Source organism: Papaver somniferum, chromosome 8, assembly GCF_003573695.1.
Source record: "Papaver somniferum cultivar HN1 chromosome 8, ASM357369v1, whole genome shotgun sequence".
Lineage (NCBI taxonomy): Eukaryota > Viridiplantae > Streptophyta > Magnoliopsida > Ranunculales > Papaveraceae > Papaver > Papaver somniferum.
This window is the reverse complement of record NC_039365.1, coordinates 170557636-170570558: the sequence shown is the minus strand read 5'-3', so window position 1 is coordinate 170570558 and position 12923 is coordinate 170557636. Positions and strand designations below refer to the sequence as shown.

The following is a 12923-nucleotide window of genomic DNA, read 5'->3' as shown; positions in this document are numbered from 1 at the left end:
ACAAATTTCTAATCTGAAAACTTAGAAATTTCATCAGTTTGAAGAGAAATGACACTAGTTCTCTTATCCCCTCCCTTGAGAAAATTGGAATACCAACGTGCTGAAAGTTTTGGATATCTCTTCAATTCCGGGTCATTGACCAAATCTACGTAGTAAAGGCCAAAGTTTGATTTGTATCCGTCCAAAAATTCGAATGAGTCTATAAAACACCATGTGAAGTAACATTTTGTGTTGGATCCGTTCCTGATCCAAAAAATTATAATGATAAGGGAATTCAATAGGAAGGAACTCCTGAGCCAGCATTTCTGTTCATTATTTCCGGATATTCACCGAAAACAAAAAGACTAGCAAACCTGAAAGTAGACTTAACTTTACAAATCCTAGTTCCCAACCCTAATTGTTAAGGATCGAGCAAGAGAGAGGAGAGCATAAACGCGGAAGCATAAAAGACTACATTGATAATAATTCGGTGTATCTTTCTCATTAATTCTCTAGCTATTTATACAATCACAAGATTTGGCTCTCAAAGCACAAGACTTGGTTCTCAAGATATTCAATTCCTAATATAACTCAAACTAACCTAAATTATATCTCCTAATTATAGTCTCCTATATTATTTCCTAATACCCTCCCTCAAGATGGAGCATGTCGATCACGAATGCCCATCTTGGACAAAAGAAATTTAACTTCGGTTTTCTTCTTTCTTCTTCTTTTTTTTCAACGCTTTTGCGAAAAAAAAAATCTTCAGACCGTAGTTTAAGGACGTTTCGGTCCCCTTCATAGTTTAAGGACATTACGGTCCCATTTTCGGAAGTTTAAGGACATTACGGTCCCATTTTCGTAGTTTTAGGACATCTCGGTCCTCTTCGGAAGTTTAAGGACGTTACAGTCCCATCTTTGTAGTTTTAGGACATTACGGTCCCATCTTCGTAGTTTTAGGACATTACGGTCCCATCTTCGTAGTTTTAGGACATTACGGTCCCCTTCGGAAGTTTTAGGACATTACGGTCCCAATCATAGTTTTTGTACATTACGGTCCTCTTTGTAGTTTAAGGACGTTTCGGTCCCCTTCGTAGTTTAAGGACGTTTCGGTCCTCTTCGGAAGTTTAGGGACATTACGGTCCTCTTCGTAGTTTAGGGACATTTCGGTCCTCTTCGACAACTCATAGGATTTCAGCCTATTAATAGCTAGATATAATTTAGGTTAGTTTGAGTTATATTAGGAATTGAATATCTTGAGAACCAAGTCTTGTGCCTTGAGAGCCAAGTCTTGTGATTGTATAAATAGCTAGAGAATTAATGAGAAAGATACACCGAATTATTATCAATGTAGTCTTTTATGCTAAAAAAAAAAAAAAAAAAAAAAAAAACTTCAGACCGTAGTTTAAGGACGTTTCGGTCCCCTTCATAGTTTAAGGACATTACGGTCCCATTTTCGGAAGTTTAAGGACATTACGGTCCCATTTTCGTAGTTTTAGGACATCTCGGTCCTCTTCGGAAGTTTAAGGACGTTACAGTCCCATCTTCGTAGTTTTAGGACATTACGGTCCCATCTTCGTAGTTTTAGGACATTACGGTCCCATCTTCGAAGTTTTAGGACATTACGGTCCCCTTCGGAAGTTTTAGGACATTACGGTCCCAATCATAGTTTTTGGACATTACGGTCCTCTTCGTAGTTTAAGGACGTTTCGGTCCCCTTCGTAGTTTAAGGACGTTTCGGTCCTCTTCGGAAGTTTAGGGACATTACGGTCCTCTTCGTAGTTTAGGGACATTTCGGTCCTCTTCGACAACTCATAGGATTTCAGCCTATTATTGTTGTTCTGTTCTCATCACCTCTTGGTGATTGTTTTCTTCTCTCTCTTTTTTTTTCTTTCTTCACAACATGAATGTTGTTTCTTCTTTTCTTGTTCCAGTCACGCTATTTTTGCGAAACCTTCACACTTCGTTGTTCTTCAAGATTCTCTCACAATCTTGCCGTCTTTACAAAGTCTGCCACACTTTGTAGGATCTCCAAGTTTCTACCACAAACTCTTCAACCACACTTCACTTCTTCCAACATGTTTAACAGCTTTCTGCAATACCTCTGACAGAACTGTCACACTTGCTTCTGTTACGCTTCTGTAACGATTTTTCTTTGTAACATCTCTTCTCTAACAATTCTGTAACTGTTACTGACTTTCAGTAACACCTCTGACAGAACTGTCACACTTGCTTCTGTTACGCTACTGTAACGATTCTTCTTTGTAACATCTCTTCTCTAACAATTCTGTACTGTTACTGACTTTCAATAACACTTCCTCACAAACCCTAAACATCACGTACTGTGATTTTTTTTTTTTTTAGAGCATCATCTAATTTTCTTGCTCCAAACTTCACCAATTCAATCAACAGTAGTAACCACGCATCATATTCTTCCCTGATTTTCTCGGTGGGGAAATCTCTGCTCAATCTTCTCATAATTCAATGGCAACAGCTCTTCCTTGATTTTTTTTTTTTTTTTTACCATCTGTATTTTAATGTCTTCAAACGTCGTCGTTCATCAGTAGATTCTCGGAAACCATCTGCTTTCTTCTAGGTTTAAGGACGACGTTATTCATGGGTATTTCAACAGCAACCACCAAGTTTGCCGGTGTTAATTTTGGCATCAAACTCGCTCCATATCAACCAATACCGATCACCACCATCCGATCCGTGATCGACAGCAAACCCATTCATCAATGTCGAGTTCCAACTCCATCATAACCTATCTCCATTCTCCTGTGATCCCTAATAGTAACCGAGTATCTATGTTTTGATCATCCTTGCTTGGCCGCTGAACACTTTAAACTTGTACCAAGACTCCCGTGTCATCCTTAGCTTCTCAACTTCGAGAGTATGTCTTAATCCAATTCTTCATACGGGCTCACGAGCTCACAACAAACCAGCTGCAAGTCCACCTTCTATCACTGACACAATGACCGACAGCAGTATACGTTTCTTTTAGCGAAAACAGCATCAACAATCAAGATATCTTGCTTGAGAATAATACTGCCCAAACTTTCACAAATTCAACCAACAGCTCCGTTTCCTTGTTTGTCTCAACTTCTAAATCCAACCATCACGATGATCCGTCTTGGCTAGGAATCACACAAACACGGATCGACAGGTAACAAGTGATGGGTATAAAATAGGGTTACGGCAGATCATACGTCTTCTTCTCAATTATCAGATTTTTGTGTTTTTTTTTTTTTTTTTTTTTTTTTTTTTTTTTTTTCTTACGACTTGAAAACTCTATACCAAAACATCTAACTTCTCTTCTTCTCCTCTCTCCCTCTCACCTTGCTCTGATACCATGTTAAGGATCGAGCAAGAGAGAGGAGAGCATAAACGCGGAAGCATAAAAGACTACATTGATAATAATTCGGTGTATCTTTCTCATTAATTCTCTAGCTATTTATACAATCACAAGACTTGGCTCTCAAGGCACAAGACTTGGTTCTCAAGATATTCAATTCCAAATATAACTCAAACTAACCTAAATTATATCTCCTAATTATAGTCTCCTATATTATTTCCTAATACTAATATATGTTTATGTTTGTTGCAAGACTTACCAACCCATATAGAAATCGTTGGCCCTTTGAGTTGCTGCAACATCTTCAACAGAGTTTGTTTGAGGACTTAAACCATAAGCGAAGAGGTTGATTCCTATGAGCCCATGTTTTTTAGCCTGCATCACTGTTATCTCAAAATTATGACAAATCACCACAAAAAGGAAACATGATTTAAGTTTGAATTCCTTGTTAAGTCATCCTAATTAAGCAAGTGTTTATCACAACCTACATAAATAAGATGAGTATTATTTGAAATTTGTATTGTTTGCGAGGATACTGAAGGTAAGAAATACCTGTTACTTGTTTTTGTACAATCTTGCTACTGATGCATGAGCTATAATACAATTATGCGCAACTAGGTAAGGCTCTGTTGTGGAATCTCTAACATTTGTACAGTTGAAGATCCCAAATGGTGAGGAACACCTTTGCCGCGGCAGAAATCCCAAGTCATAGGCCCCTAAGACGAACACATTAGGTTCATTTATTGTTGTCCAAGTCGAAACTCGATCACCAAATTCTTGAAAACAGATTTCAACATATGCTGTGAAGTCTTTCCTGCATTGTTACACACCATAACAACAATTAATCAAGTATCAGTAGAGGAGTGCTCGATCATATGGTTGTTATAGTACTCTAAACCCTTTGGATTAATAGGTCCTCTTCCATCTGCATATGTCCACCTTATTAGGACACCCTGTAGTTTCATTTCAAATATATGACTAAATAATTGAGTTAACTATTAGGATCATACTCGGTATAAGCCTTGGCCATGAAATAAAAAATCTAAAATGCTTCTAAACCTGTGTCCACCATGAGTTGAACATCTTCCTACGAGAGTCGTCAAAAACAAGAAGAGTCAAGAAGAGTTAGACCATCCACCATGTTCATATGGTAAATCTAAACTAAAAACCAAATTTAACTTTAGATTTGGGTATAGGGAATAAATGCTGGTAGTGGAGATTTTTAAATTGAGTGAAAATTGAAATAGATTTTAGAATAGAAAAATCAATAGAAGTGAATTTTGGCGTGAGTAAATTATGTGAAGTGATGATAATTTATTGAGGTGCAAAGTGAATTTTAAATTTTCAAAAACCTACCAGGGCGCTCGATATGTGAACGTCGCGTTTATGTTTCGGACGCCGGCGCTTGTGGTTTCAACGCCGTGTTTAACCTACACACGCTGGCGTGTGTCCCTAACCCGGGCGCTTGATGTTCAACCGTGCATTACTGTTCCTATAATGGAAAAACCTGTTTGACCATCCACCTAGCTTAACAAAAAAATGAGTTTGTTCATTCCCATAGAAATTGCCCTGCTCAAATGATTTAAGCATCTCAACATAATCAATAGTAATAATGTTTGTGGTCCGTTCAATGGATCCTCAATTTCCATTGATGGTTACATTTAACTGATTTCAGTCTAGATAAATACTATTATTTAGATGGTGATCCTGAGCCCAGCTATGACGTCTAGAGCAGCCAAGGCCTCAGCTTTTTCAGCATCCTTAGCTAATGTCGGAAAGCGTCCTGCACCCCTACAAACCCCTGTATCACCAAGTACCACAAAACCAGATCCCATTAGATTAGTCTCCTTAGAAAATTAAACATCAATATTAAGCTTTACAAAGGGTGCTGGAGGTACAACCCGAGGAATAGATAATCTGTTTTGAGAACGTGTGCTATCATTGCCTGCTGCAAAAACATTGTTAGTATTATTCTAGACTGTTGAATAAGTCTGATTGTGTTATCTATGTTAACCTGAGTATTATCTATGTTAACCTGAGTATTATAAATCCCGACAACATTATCATAACATCTATGGAATTCAAATTATCACTACACCAAAAATGGACATTAGCAATTGCCTTTTACTGTTGCAAATGTGGCGCACAACTGCACTCAGCTGCCTTGATCAAGCGACTTCAGGTTCACTGGGAACAACAATAATGTGCTGCATTATTGGCTGAAAATTATTTTATTTTATTTCATTTTGAAGGGGGGAAAATACATAACATTAATTTTTGGAAATATCTCGACCCATATTATCCTTGCTCAGTCATGAGTCATGAGGAACACTTAATACCGCTGGGCCAGCCGATGGCCACTGAGCACAAAATGGAATAACGCCAGCTTCCAAGACACACTTGCAAATTTGGAGCGCTCAATCTTTCCTGCGCTTGACTAAATATTATCAGCCTTAATTCCGGTGTGCATTTTCCAAAAAACCAGCCGTAAAACTAAACAATGATTCAAAAAAACTATTGTATCTGTATGTCATCTCTTAACAATGATTCAAAACAACTACCAGAAACTTGATTAGTTACTAATATTCAAAGTCAATAACTAAAAAAGTCAATTTTCACCCTAACTATGGTGAAAACCAGTTAAGTTCCAGCCTAATACACCTGCTTTCTTTCTACAACAAAAGCAATCTATATAAGACTGGTTGTTTCCATGGTTCTTGATTTTTTTCCTAAAGTTATGTTCCAAATTCGATTATGTCTTCATATATTATGGAAAGAGTTGAAGCAGCGTGTGAAAAGAAAAGAATCCAAGAAGAAGCGGAAGAAGCAAAAGAATGAAGGAGATACAGACCAAGAATCTTACGGGAGTTCTTCTTCCAGTAACAATGGTAAACGTAAAACTCGTTGATAGACAATATTATTCATTCATTACTCAATTAAAAACGGTGTCTATTGTATATTTGACCGCTCGTACGATGTAAGTATTTTACTAATCGTAATTTGCACGGTGTATATAATAAAATTTAATGTAATTTTATTTTGATGATTTGTTAACTTTGTGTTTGTTAGCATTTCGCTCAAAATGTACAAGAGATATTAGCAGGATCATGCCTGATGTATTAAAACAAAGTTTGGCCTGGGAATGGTGAAAAAAACTGTGGTTAATATTCCAAGTTTTTGAAAGTGGAAATCAGCTTTTGCTAGCTCTATATAATTTTCTAAACTTTAGAGTTGCTTTTCCAACTGATTAATGAGTTGCTTTTCTAACTGAATATCTAATTTAAGCATGGTCTTCCTTATACTAACATTAAGCAATCAAATCTAAAGTTAATCATGTCTCCAACGAGGTTGCTGAGCTATCATAGGACACATGAGAAATAATTCCATGGCTGCCGGCACTTCTTTCAAGACTAGCTATAACACGTGAGTTTAGTCGACATACCCATTTTAGAATGCTGCTCATATAAGGTTACCAATTTTCAACAAAATTATTTAAAAAGACCAAAATCAACAATTCCTGGGTGAAAAAGACTTGTACATTTTGATACTGTTTAAATGGACAAAAATTAAAAGATATTGTTCAAATGGACAAAAATATAAAAATAGCCAGGATGTAACCAGTTTCATCCTACCCATTTTCAAATACTTTTTCTTATTTTTAATTTACATGAGGATGCATCCAGTTTCATCCTTCCTATCTTTTAAGTTTAAGCCAGGATGAATCCAGTTTCATCCTTGCTAAATTTTTTTTGTCCATTTCACCCATACTAATTTTTTACTTGTCTATTTGAACCATGTTTTAAAATTTTTTGGACAAATGACCCATTTTCCGATAAAAAAAGTGCCCCCGCTTTTTTGCACTTTTCTAAATTGCCCCGCTTTTTTCAAATAACGCTTTCCATCCCGTTAAATGCAAGGTGGCAGTTATCTCACATGTTAAAAAGTCATATTTACTCCTGAACTATGTCGTGAACTATGAACCCTAACCATGAACCCTAAACCCCTAACCCTGAACTATATCTTGAACCATGAACAACGAAACCTGAACTATGAACCCTGAACCCTGAACTATATCGTGAACCATGAACCCAGAACCATGAACTTTGAACCCTGAACCTTAAACACCTAAACCTGAACCCCGAACCCTAAATCCATGAATCGAGCTCGACGAACCTGAAAAAATGAAGTAGAAGATAAATGTGACAAGTAAAAGGTAAATAAGTAAAAAATTGGATGGAAAACTAAATTAGATGGAAAAGTTAATAGTGGGGGTAGTTTTGAAAAGTTGAAAAAAACGGGGACAATTTATTAAACTGGAATTGAGAGTGGGGCAGTTTATCAATATTCCCTTTTCAATATCCGCATGGAATTACCGGAACCAAACCAAATTCACCAAGTTTGTGCAACTCGTCGCGGATTGGGTAAGCCCGTGTAGCTTGACTTATCATCGTAACAATACCAGCCTATTTTTCTTTTTCTTTTCTTAAAAGACAATTTTTCAACTATATCCTTGAGAAGGTAGATGTTCTAATTCTTACATTGCTTTGTAAGATCTCTTTAAACTATTCAATAACAATTTTGTGGGTGGTTCAAAATTGCTTTTATGGTCGACTTGTTTTCTAGTCGACCATTTTGTTAGATTTCCTAGTCGACTTGTTTTTATGGGTGTCTCACGTGTTTATTTTTGAGTGGCTCAAAACTGAGTGCAAGTATCCATCCCTTCTACATGGCGAAAAAGAAAAAGAAGCAAAAGAGCCAAGAACCAACAAATGAACAGTTCTTCTAGACGTTTTTTCTTCTAATCACTTGTTTGATTCCTTGAAAAGACGATTCCTTTGAGTGCTGGGGAGAGAGTCAATGGTTGTTTAATTCCCAGCCAGAGAATCTAAAAGATCTAAAAGTGGCATATAAAGATAAGGTACTAATATATTACAGTTCATGAGAGAAATGGTGAAAAAAGACAGTACCGGAGAAAGAGATATGCGTACTTCTTTAGTTATTCTTCTTCTTCATGTACTTGCAAGTTTTGTGGGATTTTGTAGTTGCCAGAATGGGGATAATGGTTTCAGCAGAACTGATTTCCCAACTGACTTTGTTTTTGGTTCTGGAAGCTCATCCTATCAGGTATGCACCCTCTCTTTAGTTATCTGACTTCCCGCATTTCGTTTTTGGCTGATAAGCTACATTTACATCTTAATTTTGTAATTAGGTAGAAGGAGCTGTTAATGAGGATGGAAGAACTCCGAGCGTATGGGATACCTATACTCATGCTGGTTAGTCTCTATTTCTCCTAAAATTAAATCCATGTAAAAAAAAAAACAAAAAAAAGAGAAGAATTAGTAAATGCAGGCTGTTGTAATCCGTGAAAAAAATTTAATTTCAGGAAAAATGCCAGACAAAAGCAGCGGCGACATAACTATTGATCAGTACCACAGATATAAGGCATGTAACGTTTTCCTCTTTCTAAAATTTAAAATGCATAATTCTTTATTATGACACTGTGTGATCGATATTGTTGAGGATTTGGCTCGACCCAAGCCCATAAAATTAGTCCCAATGGGATAAACGGAGTTTTAGGTGGAGACTAATAAGGTGTGGAATCTCCCTACATAGTACCGAGGTCTTTTAGATTAAAATCCCACACCTGTCTGGCTAAAGGTGGTGGAAGTGGGAACAATATTGATACAACTTCTTACCTAGTATATGGGGCTCACTCGTCGAGTTAGTTTCACTACAAGGATGGATTTGAGAACTAGCCTAGCATCTTCACAGATATATTCTGTATTAAAAAAAAGTAAAATAATCCCCCATTACCAGCAAGTGACTCCCCATATCTAAAGCCAAAGTTGAGCTTAGCTTTTAATTTAGATTTTACCATACAGACGTGGTGAATGGTCTAACTCTTCTTGTTTTAATTACTCTTGCAGGAAGATGTTCAACTCATGGTGGACACAGGTTTAGAAGCCTATAGATTTTCTATCTCATGGCCAAGGCTTATACCAAGTATGATCATATTAGTTAACTCAATCAATTAGTCATACATTTGAAATGAAACTATAGGGTGTCCTAATAAGGTGGACATATGCAGATGGAAGAGGACCTGTTAATCCAAAGGGTTTAGAGTACTATAACAACCTCATCAATGAACTAATCAGCCATGGTATACAATCGAGTCGTTTCCTTACATGTTCGGATTAAATTAGTCATTTTAAAATAAGTGTACGTACTCATATTCGCGAATTTATCTTTGATTAGGAATTCAAGCACATGTTACACTTTTTCATTATGATCTTCCTCAGCCACTCGAAGATGAATACGGAGGATGGTTAAGCCGCAAGATTGTGTAGCTCTCTGGCTCATCGTTATGTAACTTGCAACTTCCCTCTGTTGAGCACTCCAGTGACACTTGATTAATATTTGTTATGGTGTGTAACAATGCAGGAAAGACTTCACAGCATTTGCTGAAATCTGTTTTAAAGAATTTGGTGACCGAGTTTCGACTTGGACCACAATAAATGAACCTAATGTGTTCGTTCTAGGAGCCTATGACTTGGGATTTCTGCCGCCGCAAAGGTGTTCCTCACCATTTGGGATCTTCAACTGTACAAATGGTGGAAATTCCACAACAGAGCCTTACCTAGTTGCGCATAATTGTATTCTAGCTCATGCATCAGTAGCAAGATTGTACAAAAACAAGTACCAGGTATTGGTTATCTATCATTATCCTCGCAAACAATGCAGTTTTCAAAAAGCACCAATCTCTGCGTATTTATCAATACATCTTTGCGGTAATGGTGTTTCAGGCTAAACAACACGGGCTCATAGGAATCAACCTATTCGCTTATGGTTTAAGTCCTCAAACAAACTCTGTTGAAGATGTTACAGCAACTCAAAGGGCCAACGATTTCTATATGGGTTGGTAAGTCTTGCAACAAACATAAACATAAATTAGGGTTGGGAAATAGGATTTGTAAAGTAAAGTCTACTTTCAGGTTTGCTAGTCCTTTTGTTTTCGGTGAATATCCTGAAATAATGAAGAGAAATGCTGGTTCAAGACTTCCTTCTTTCACCCCGTATGAAGCAAAACTAGTTAAGGGTTCATGTGATTTTTTTGGATTGAACCACTATGCTTCGTCTAACGTAAAGGACAATCCGGAAAGCCTAAAGATCCAACAAAGAGATATATCTATGGATATGGCTGCCCAATTCGTATGTAAGTTGATAATTCTGACACAAAATAAACCTCTTCTTTCGTGGGATAAATTTGGAAAGTTTCCTTCTCAAGTTGATCTTATAGTTTGGAGTCTAATTGAATGTTTTATCCTTCGAACACTTTAATGCAGCTAATTGGTCGACTGGTAAAGGATCAGTGTTGCCTGATCAAGTAAGAAAACAACATATTGATGTTTTACACGAGATTTTGTATGTTATCTTCACTGATTTTGTTTCTTGCATGTTGTTGGAATTCAGTTCCCTGTTACACCGTCGGGATTGCTAAAAGTTCTGGAGTATTTTAAGCAAGATTATGGGAACCCTCCCATATATATTCATGAAAATGGTATGAACTTCCGTAAATCCCATCCTATGATTTCTCTATTTCCATTTACTACACATTTATCATTTTTGTGTCGTTATGTGTCCAATGACTCCAATCGATAACCTTCACTGCTGTCTCGTTCTATTTGTCTCCCATGAGTTGGACAAGTTATTCAGTTAGCACACCCAAGTATGTATCCAACTTTTGGTGTATTACAGGTCAAAGGCTCTTAGCGGCACCACGTAACAAGTCAGTGAACGATACTTCGAGAGTGAACTACTTGAAAGGTTACATTGGAGGTGTGCTTGATGCTTTGAGGTACCAACTTAATTACTTCACTAATCTGCTTTACCTAATTCATTTTATTAATTTGAAACACAAACCATATTGAATTTCCTCATTTAAAAGAAAACTGTGTTTCCTATTGAATTCCCTTTCACTAACCATTATAATTTTTTGGATCAGGAACGGATCCAACACAAAAGGTTACTTCACATGGTGTTTTATAGACTCATTCGAATTGTTGGACGGCTACAAATCAAACTTTGGCCTTTACTATGTAGATTTGGTCAATGACCCGGAATTAAAGAGATACCCAAAACTTTCAGCACATTGGTATTCCAAGTTTCTCAAGGGAGAGGATAAGAGAAATAGTGTCATTTCTCTTCAAACTGACGAAATTTTTAAGTTTTCAGATTAGCAAGTTGTGGATATTAAGAAGCTTGTAATCAGAAACCAAGTATAATCAGTTCGTGACACTTCCCTCATGGTTACCAGCGATTCAGTACCTAGGCATAAGCCATGCATGGATTTTACTAGGCATAGAATTTGTCCTCCAATATTGGAGAATATAAAAGGTTTGGTTAATAAGAATAAGAATCATACGAGATTTTTTCTTCCATTTATGATAATACTCGTTAGAGCATCCACAGTGGGCGAGTATAACCAAAAATTTGGGATGAGATCGTAACACAGTGGGACGGAGTAAAGATCAAATCCCAACCAAAGATCAAATTCCAGACCAAATATGGTCGCGACCAAATCCCAAATTCTAATATAGTCGGGCGTAAATTTAAAGTACGCTTGTTGCTGGGCGTAAATTTAAAGTACGCTTGTTAACGGGCGGAGATTTAAATTACGCCCGATAAAAATTCAAATTAAAAAAAAAAAAAAAAAAGAATGAGGACGAAAAATGGGGCGGACTTTTAAAGTCCGCCTGATGGAATTTTTCGGAAAAACAATGGGGCGGACTTTTAAAGTCCACCTGATGAAATTTACAAAAAATGGGGCGGACTTTTAAAGTCCGCCTGATGAAATTTTACGGAAAAAAAATGGGGCGGACTTTTAAAGTCCGCCTGACGAAATTTTAATCATGTACCGTTGCGTCACAACACGGACTAAACCCAAAATTTGGTCTTTTTTTTGATCTTTGATCTTTGGTTTTGATCGCACCACTGCAGTTGCTCTTAGACATTATTAATGTAACCCCAATAAAATGAGAGAAGTATTTAATTATCAATACCATCACTTATTGTCTATTTGATCTCCCGTATGCCTTTTTCTTTTTAAGGAAAAAAGTTATAATACCTCCGTTTTAGCAAAAGTGAAATGGAGAGAGTATTTTCTATATAAAAACATAGTTTTTGCGAGCAACGTGGTTAACCGGAGTTTCTTGTTGATTCTAACCCCACCATAATATTTTTTTTGGTAATTTTATAATATTTTTAGTTTACAATATATTTTCGGCCAATCACAACAAGCAAACAAATTATTTAAAATAACTAAATATAAAAAAATCTAATACATTGCCAAAAATATTTAAAAAAAAAAATTGGCCACATTTAATCCTAATAATTAAATTCACAAACAAAATGAACAAAAAAAGATTACAAACAAAATTAAAATGCAAAACAAATATCGTTGATCACGATTTCATCACAAAATTAAATCAATCACAAAATTATAAAAAGAAAAATGCCCAATGTCCAATTACAGTTTTGACAATTAAACTAATCTTAATTAAGATTCAAGGCTATTAATTAATATTAACAC

At 36.4% G+C, this 12923-nt stretch overlaps 1 protein-coding gene across 1 annotated transcript; it reads left to right on the top strand.

The window, feature by feature from the left end:
- Positions 1 to 8100: 8100 nt before the first annotated feature.
- On the top strand, positions 8101 to 11772 carry LOC113303953 (beta-glucosidase 22-like). Its single transcript, XM_026553038.1, has 13 exons — positions 8101 to 8458; positions 8544 to 8607; positions 8718 to 8776; positions 9262 to 9337; positions 9423 to 9494; positions 9590 to 9677; positions 9776 to 10037; positions 10138 to 10253; positions 10327 to 10547; positions 10678 to 10718; positions 10805 to 10892; positions 11090 to 11189; positions 11337 to 11772. Exons 1-13 carry the CDS (start codon positions 8273 to 8275, stop codon positions 11569 to 11571), a joined length of 1608 nt encoding a protein of 535 aa, XP_026408823.1. The 5' UTR covers positions 8101 to 8272; the 3' UTR covers positions 11572 to 11772.
- The last annotated feature ends 1151 nt before the right edge of the window (positions 11773 to 12923 follow it).